Source organism: Carlito syrichta, unplaced genomic scaffold (genome assembly GCF_000164805.1).
Source record: "Carlito syrichta isolate Samal-C Ts95f unplaced genomic scaffold, Tarsius_syrichta-2.0.1 Scaffold303554, whole genome shotgun sequence".
Classification (NCBI taxonomy): domain Eukaryota; kingdom Metazoa; phylum Chordata; class Mammalia; order Primates; family Tarsiidae; genus Carlito; species Carlito syrichta.
This window is the reverse complement of record NW_007247650.1, coordinates 356957-366299: the sequence shown is the minus strand read 5'-3', so window position 1 is coordinate 366299 and position 9343 is coordinate 356957. Positions and strand designations below refer to the sequence as shown.

Genomic DNA, 9343 nt, shown 5'->3' with positions numbered 1-9343 from the left:
CAAAACTCAACTATCTGCTTTATACCAAAACAAAACAAAGCATGATATTTTTTATGTAAGATACAAACAGGTAAAAAAGTAAAAGAATGAGGGGAAAAACACTAGTCTAACAATAATCAAAAGAAAAGAGAAGTAGCTATCAACAGAAAAACTGGTTGTCAGAGCAAAATATTTATCGGAAGATCATTTCAAAATGATAAAGGATCAATTCATCATAATGTAACATTCCTAAATATGAATGAATCTTCAAAATACATAAACCAAAAACTGATGAAACTGCAAGAAAAAAGACAATCCACAACAATTATAAAGATTTGAATGCTCCTCTCTCAATAATTGATCAAATATACAGAAAAATAAGGACACAGAAGACGTGAACAAAAGTAACTAAAGTAACATAATTGACATGTACACAAAAGTCCACACAACAGCAAAACACATTCCATTCAAGTGCACATGGAATACAGACTGCCCCTGATTTAACAATGGCTCAACTTAAGATTTTTTGACCTCACAGTGGTGCAAAAGCAGCATGTATTCAGTAAAACCCATACCCTGAATTTTCAATTTTGATGTTTTCTTGGGCTAGCAATAGGCAGTATGATACTCTTACATGAAATACTTGACATGTTGTTGTAAGATAGACTTTGTGCTAGATTATTTTGCCCAACTGTTGGCTAATGTAAGCGTCTTGAGCATGCTTAAGGTAGCCTACTAAACTGTGATGATTAGTAGTTTAGGTGTATTACGTGCATTTTCAACTCACAATATTTCAACTTACAATGGGTTTATCTGGACATAACCCCATCATAAGTCAAGGAGCATCTGTATTTACTATGGTAGATCATATCTGAGGCCATAAACATCTCAAAATTTATTTTTAAAGATTCTATAGCATAATAATTCAGTCTTTGTCCTGAGTTCCTAGGTATGGAGTTCCTAAAAGTCATAGAATTTCCCAAACAGTAGGAATGTCTTTGTTATTCATGGGGGGCCCTGACAGAGTACATATGGTGAAAATAGAAAATAATTAGAAGATTGGTGGATTTAAACCATATGATGTGACCCATGGTGGGTCCCTAGATAGCTAATGCTAATAATTTAGAATGGAGGTACCCCACATCAGAAAAACTAACCACATGATTAGGTGTTCAGACTTTGAGCCAGCCTGTTACCCTAGTAGAGAAGGAAAGTTAGGGATTAAGTTCCATCACAAAGATTTACGAGGTCTGACAATTAAGTTCATGAACTCATCCCAGGAAAAGTGCTACATGCCTCACTGTTGAATATCGTCACAGTCACCTTTGAAGCACTCCCCTTGGGAAGCTATGCACCAACACCAGTGGCCTAGCCCACCCATCAAAGCAATTTTTGGAACTCTTTTCCTATAATGGTCATCAGAGTTGTCCTCACAAGAATGTTAGAGTTTGAATTAGATCCACAAACAAACATTACATTTGTTAAACCTGACAAGAGTGCAAATGAAATCAGGGACATGTTAGTCCAAGTTTATGGGCAGAATGTCATGAAGAAATTGGCACTGTACAAATAGATTAAACGTCTTTCTGAGGAGACAGAAAGTATCCCTGATGAGAGGTCAGGATGACCAGTACTGAGCAGAACTGATGAAAAACATTGTGAAAATTCGTTGACTTGTGCATCAAAATCATCAGCTGACTGTGAGAAGCATAGCAGACCAAATAAACTGGAAAATCTTACCTGAAAATCTTGGCATGAAAAAGGCATGTGCAAAAAATGGTCCCAAAGGAGTTCTTGCATTGTGACAAAACACCACTTCACACAGCCCTTTCTGAGGGAATTTTTAGTAAACAACTGTATTGATACATCCTCCCTATTCACTTGATCTGGCCCCAAATGCCTTTTTTCTTTATCCAAAGATAAAGGAAATATTGAAAGGATGACATACAGGACATCAAAGGTAATACAATTATAGCTCTAATGGTTACTTTGGAAAAAGAGTTCCAAAATTGCTTTGATGGATGGACAAAGTGCCAGCATCGGTGCATAGCTTTCTCAGAGAAATACTTCAAAGGTGACCAGAGTGATATTCAGCAATGAGGTGTGTACCTTTTTCTAGAGTGAGTTCGTGAACTTAATTGTCAGCCTTCACAGTAAATCATGGCTGCCACAGTGAAACTCCAAGAAAAATTCTGAACTTCCTGTTTAATATGCTTTATCTCTTGACATAGCTAAACAGCTACATAGTTGTTGCTTACTCATTAGCATGTCCATTTATGTTTAAGCTCTTTTCTATAGATTTCAAAATAGAAGTTTAATGTTGAAAAGAATCCAGATTTGATGGAAGACAAAATCTGCAGATTTAGAAAGAAACTAAATCCCATCATGATAAACCTATAGCTAGACATATAATAAAAATTGCAGATATCCAAAGATAAGAGAATGTCTTTAAAAAATCCAAGAGAAGTCAGTTCTCTATCCAGTTCTAAAAACATAATCTCAGAAAGTAAAAAGAGTTCTACCCAGTAGGACTGTCTGAGACACACACAAAAAAGGTAAGGCTCCTCCATACACCGCCGAAAAAGATAAACATCTGGGCAAACCTTAACAAGCATGGAATGTATAAAATCCGAATAATACCCAATTTGGAGACTCAATAAAGAACTAGAGGAATTTCATTAGAATTAATATATTTCAGCATAGTTTGGAAATTTACCACTTTGAAAAAGATGTTTAAGCATGTTAAATTTTTAAGGGTAATCAAAAGTACTTGTAACAGAATATCCACAGTCCAAATCAGTAGCGGGAAAATATATGAGTGGAAAACTCAATCCAAAAAGACAGGAGGAGATATAAAGGTGGGGAAGCAGCAGAGCACGGAAAAAAGAAAGTACAGAACAAGGTGGCAAAAGTAAATCCAAACAGACTTGTGCTTTGGCACTCCAACAGAACAAACAGGACTCTGCAGCCTTTCGTCCTCGAATGTCCCCTCTGAGAGGACATGGTCAATCTAGCACAGATGTCCCCTCTCAGAGGACACAGAGATTGTGGTGATTATATAGGACAGATTTATGCCAGTGCACGTTTTTAAAAAATGTATGTCTCCTTGAAGTTTTCCATTCAAGTTGCATGAAGAAGCAAAGAGATGGAATATATACCGCAACATATGCACCAAAAAAAAAAAAAATAATAAGCTAGAGACAAAACTTTAGGACAACAGTTAAGTGGGGAGGACTGAAACTTACACAATGGCGTTCAATCTGGATACTTTAAGGGGCCTCAAGTGTGCCAAGGGGTTTGTACCACCCCTCCCAGAGAAGCTGCAAATGCAAAGAGCATCTGAAGGAAAGCATTCACGATTTAGGTCCTTTGGTCTTCTCACAGATTAAAATTACGCCACATACACAAGGAAACAAATCCCAGTGGTACACAACAATTATAATCAGTTTAGACTTAAAGTAATGAAATTATCTAATATAAAATACTTGAGTTAAAAGACAGAAATGGACACGCAAGGGACTGTAATGAATAAACAGGTAGATTTCTAAAAGAATCAAATGAAAAAAACACAACTATTGAAATTAACACCATCATCAATGTTTTTCACTCTTGTTGGGAAAAGATAAAGGATTTCTCCACTACAAATTCTTGTGGGTCTTAAACCATCTAATAACAATTTAATTTTTTTTTAAATTAATGTCTTAAATAGCAAATGAGATGCTGCCCAAAAATAAATTAGTAAACAGAGGTGATGAAATTGCCCCAAATGCATAAAAAGGATGAAAAATATGAACAATTAAGAGATATAAAGGATAGAGTAAGAAAATCTATCATTTGCACAGAATCCTAAAAGACTAGAGAAAAAATATTTGAAGAGCTAGTGGCTGAGAATCTTACAGAACATGAGTTGAAAAATACAGAAAGCCGGCATATGCCAAGAATAAAGAGAAATTCCCACTTGCAAACATTATAGTAAACCTGCAGAACACCAGAGAAAAAAGAATCATAAAAGCAGACAGAAATAAAAATAACCTAGAAAGTTGATTCTGATTCTGAGATCCAAAAAAGGTAAAGACTAACTTAAGGCCACACAAGTAGAACTGTGGCATATCCCCTACATTCTTAATACAGAAAATGTACTTTTAACTACTATTTACTATTTACTTTCTCTTAGTTGGCCAGAACCATTTACTTTCTTACCTATTTTCCTTAAAATCTTTCTTGCTGTACAAGTTCTTGAAATCATTACAAGGAATTGATTTTAATTTTAATGAACTTACAAACGTGATATACTCCTTTTATACGACTGACTACCTTACTGGAATACTACATGTAGAAAATACTACAGTCCTTGATCTAGAACTCTAAATATTTGCATGGTAAACAACTTCTGACATTTTTGCTAAGTTATTTTTTGGTATCTTCAAACTACTATTTAAAATTCCTTGGTGACTAGAAAGTTTTCAAATTCCAAGGAATATAAAATTAAAAGTTCTGACCAGGAAGGAAGTATTTTTAAGGTGTTTTGCTTTGTCTTGAGTCAGAGTCTCTCTATCACCCAGGCTGCAGTGCAGTGCTTACTGCACGGCGACTGCAACCTCGACCTACCGTACTCAGGCTATCCTTCCACCCCAGCCTTCCAAGCAGCTGGAACTACAGGCGCTCACCACCATGTCCAGCTAACTTTTGGATCTATTGTAGAGATGAGGTCTCCCAAAGTGCTGGGATTACAGGCATGAGCTCCCGCAGCAAACCATGAAGCTACTCTTTATTCATATTTGTGTACTTTATTTTTAAAGTCTTTTATTCAGATTATATTTGCAAAGACTATAAATTTGAGACTATGACTCCCCATATCAGTGCTAAAGGGTTCTTTGATGTGTTCTAGAAACATCTTCTATGACTTGCAAGTCTTAAGATGTCTACAATATTATATCCAATTTTTAGTCCAGCAGGCAGAAAGGGAAGGCAATGACAATGCAAGAAAGGAAACTCACCGATTCAGTGTGAATCTGTGGTAGTTATGACATATTTCATTTCGTTTCCAAATGTGAGGAACATACAAAAATACCTGGTCCGTTACTTTTAGACCCTACAAACTGGCTAGGAAATGTACTTCTCCCATTATCTAGAATTCTTATAGGCCCATCACCTGGCATTTTCTGGTATCCAACTTTCCCTTAATCTGTATGGAGAGTTCCTTCTGCCACTGTTCTCTATAACATGTACACTCCTCTCACTCCCAATTTCCCACCCTGGCCCGGACCAAACAGTTCATTCATTCAATATTTACCCTTTGTATGCCAAGTCTTATGGTGGATTCTAGGTGTATGAAGAAGCAGCAGTTGAATATATATTGAATATATATTGCTTTGTTATTTGAAAGTCAACATACTAAGCACAATGTCGTACTTCAGTCGAAGATACCTATATTTTAATAGGTTAGTTGGCAACAGAATTTACTATTTAGCTATGTCTTAATAGACTTTCTTGAGACATTCTGTATTTCACAGAAGTAAAAGTGGTCTTTACTACAGCACAGCAATGATTTGGCTATTTTTAATACAGAAGCATATATACCTACTCCCCTCAATTTACAAAAAATGTATTAGTGTTGACCATGATATTCTTTTTATTGAAAAGCAATATAAAATAGTTTTAGAAATAAAAGGAAGGTAATATTTTACATTATTTCTTGTTATGAATATCTGTATGCTTTGTGCCAGAATTTACTTCCCATGGCTATTCTGCTTTATCTGCAACCCTTTACACTGGATGTCTACATTACTGAGTATCTATCAGTGTTTCACTCAGGAGAGTCTAATAAACTGCTACATGGAGAACAATGGTGCGTCCCTTGCTTATTTATGTACTGTGTGAAAATCTGATCCTGTTCTCTTCCACTCAGTCAACAGTTCCTTTTGTACCTCTTCTGGCAGTTCATAGAAAACTTGAGGATCAATGTCAGAAGGAAAAGTAATTTTCTCCTCAACAGAATCATGCTCTGTATTGTCTGCAAGTCCTTCAAGATGAGAGACTGTTGCTACCGCTTGCTTATTGCTATCTGTAGTGCGGTTTTTAGAAAAAAGTTGCTCACTCTGCAAATTTGGAAATGAATGGAAAACAGTTACAGCAGGGTTTGTATTTGGAAAGTGGAATCCTTGAGGATCTTTAGGTCCTTGACTCACTTGTTCATCTTTTAATCTATTATCTAAATAATATGAATAATCCTTTCGGCTAGACAGGTAAGGAGAACTACTGCTATTTAAGCCTGACGTTCCTGGTTCACAAGGAGATACTGATGATACCTGCTTGCTGTTGCATAAACGATCTCTAGGACCTATGGGATGATCTTGCATTTGTTTTGTAGAAAAGAAAGATAATACTCCTCTAGAGGCATGCAGCGGACAACTCAAACTTCCTTTCCCTTGCAATTTTTCTCTAGATTTTCCATAGAGAATTTCTTCTTGAATGTCTACTGGAAGCTGCTTAAAAACTTCTTGGTCAACACCCTCAGGAAGTGAAGAGAGTGGGGATTCACTAATGTCTTTTTCTTTAGATAAATTTGTAGTATCTAGCGGAGACTCCCCAGTTCTTGTACTTTCAGTCCTTCCACCTGGTAGAACATCCCAGTTTGTTTCTTTGTCTTTGAAAAAGTCTTCGATATGAGTGTCTTTCATTTTCTAGAACACAAGGATAACAGAATAATTTAGATATCTGATAATCTTCTAAAAACTCATGCTGCTGAAGTGGGTCTATAGCTATGATCTGAAAACATGTTGCAATCCAACTCAACAACTTCAATCCTCTGTGGCCAGTTCTAACTAACTAGGGATTCACCCAACTAGCCACACTATTGTGTCCATCTTCACTTCCTATTCCAGGAAGTTTTCCTTCCCAGATAGCACTAAGCCAGAGGCAAGTATGCATTTAGAGACTGGGAAGATCTTAACAATTGTGTCTTCTCTCAATACACATTTTCTCTCTCTCTCTTTTTTTTTTTTTTTTTTTGAGTCAGAGTCTCACTCTGTTGCCCAGGTTGGAGTGCAATGGCACACTCACGGCAACTGCAGCCTCACCCTGCTGGGCTCAGGTGATCCTTCTACCTCAGCTTTCCAAGTAGCTGAACCACAGGCGTGTACCACCGCCCAGCTAACTTTTTGATTTATTGTAGAGACAAGGTCTTCCCAAGTTGCCCAGGCTAGTCTTGAACCTGTGGGCCCAGGCAATCCTCTTGCCTCTGCCTCCCAAAATGCTAGGATTACAGGCTCAGCCACTGTGCCCAGCTTATCTTCTTAGATCACAGGATATTTAAGGCCAGCAATCATAATATGATAGGTACTATAAACAAGTTAATCACCTAAACAGTATCACAATATATTTAAGACCAGTGACTATAAGAGGTACTATAATGACAGGTGTTAAAAACAAATAACTCATTCAAACATCACCAAGAAGAATCTCTAAACTACATCAGTTAAACACAAACTTAGATTTGCAACGTAACCACACAAATCCAGTAAGAGTATACTTAGAAAAACTGCACAAAAAAGAGTGTACTTACAAAACTGCGCTTGCCAGAGCGTGAAGTTGTTGATAACGATGGGGTCAAATAATAATCAATAGGCCCTTTCTTAGTGGTATTCAGGGCTTTAAGGTTGCAGAAGCACACACTTAGAAGGGTCAGGTGAAATGGCATCTTCACATTCACCATGTTTCGAAAAAGCTTCATAAGTATATCAACCATTGGGGTCATCACGTCATAATTTCCTAGATAAAATGTTTAAGAGACAATATCCACACATATTATATCATAATTGATATTAAGAGCTGAATATAACTTACATTGCTGAGATTAAGAAGTTAAAATCTGGAATAAGTATCACTGGGCGTCTTGACATTATATACTAAACTGGGACACTTCAATATTAACACTAAATGACAACGAGGTTAAAAGTTTTCAAAAGACTTGCAATTTGTGACTCCTGGTTGTGGTAAAAGGATATGGTGAGAAGATCCTCTCCCCAAAAAACGACTATAAAACTGAACAAAATTATCAAAAACAACCATTTTGGGAATCTGGAAATGAACTAAATGCAAACACAGTGAGAAGTACTGACTTATAAGAAGCTGCTAGATGTAGGTAAGTGTCGGGGACACAGCAGCCTTACTGGCCAGAACTGTTCAGATGCCCCCTACATAGCTCAGCTTTATAGTAGGTCTAGCAAGATGAGGCTGGATACAAAAGCTGGCAGCCTCACCGTGCCAGGGGGACAGGTCTGATTTGAGGCAGAGGGCAAAAGCCCCCAGCTCAGCAGCATTACTAGTAAAATGAGCAAACTCGGTAGGAAACCAGTGGGGAAATCCTACAGCTCTGCTAGCCTGCAGTTTTAGTCACGGTTAGGGAAGTGAAAGATCAGTGGATCAGCTAGCGATGTACTCAGAAGATCTGGAAGTGAGAGAGCCTTAGGGGGACTCCGTAAGATCCCCCCACGACCATAACTGATGGGAGGCTGCATGCGTAAGGAGGAGAAGCCAGAGAAAGCCCAAGCTCTCTAGTCTCCTGGCTGAAATGGCTACAGGCACACCAGGGAGATTCCAGAGAACCCAGCAGAAAATAAAAGTCCAGGCAGACTTAAAAACAGCCTAAATGTTTCAAGTGCTCTCCATCTTGTGCACCTATCTGCAGGCAGGGCGTGAAGGACTTTCCGGCTCCAGTGTTTGAGCAAAATCTTTAATCAATCACTGGCTAATCACGAAACTATACAGGCAACTTCCTGGGATGTCAAAATAAAAAATTAAAATCTCAATGAAGAAACAGAACCAAACTTGTGAACAAAAGACCAACAGAAATTCTGGAGTTAAAAAGTACAGCAACTAAAACAAACAAATCACTCGATGGGCAAGCACAGCTTTGAGACAGCAGATGAATCGGAGAACTGAAGTAGCGGTCAGTAAGGCACGCTGAAAAGACAGCAAAGAAAGGGATCGAAGAAAAATGAACGGAGCAACCCAGATCTGAGGGGCACTGTCCAGCACACCGACACGTGCATGAGAGCCCCGCAAGGAGAAGGGAGGATGAAAAGGGGGAAAGAACACTAAAGCAGCAGGACCCCAAACTCCCCAAATGTCACTTTAAACAACCATTGATCCGGAGAATCCAGAAGCTCGACGGGCCCTGGGTAGGAGAGGCACCCAAAGGCTCCACGCGTGGACATGTCAAAGCTGGTGAAAGACAAAGACAGAAGGACCAGCGACGCCTCGCTTGAGCCCTGGGGCTGCGGCAACGGCCGTCGCTCGGCTGCACACTCCCCTCTGGACTTGCCCTGCACCGACAGCAGCAGGACGCCGAGGGCCGACGCGG

General features: G+C 38.5%; 1 protein-coding gene across 2 annotated transcripts in view; it reads right to left on the bottom strand.

Moving 5' to 3' along the window:
* Nucleotides 1-5385: 5385 nt before the first annotated feature.
* Nucleotides 5386-9343, bottom strand: part of POLI (DNA polymerase iota) — a 24191-nt gene continuing 20233 nt past the window's right edge. For both annotated transcript variants that reach the window (XM_008058636.1, XM_021712641.1), the window contains 2 exons: nucleotides 7544-7749; nucleotides 5386-6662 (listed from right to left, as the gene is read on the bottom strand). In XM_008058636.1, coding sequence (XP_008056827.1) covers nucleotides 5841-6662; nucleotides 7544-7749 — 1028 coding nt within the window. In that variant the 3' untranslated portion in view covers nucleotides 5386-5840. The remainder of the gene's footprint in view (nucleotides 6663-7543; nucleotides 7750-9343) is intronic.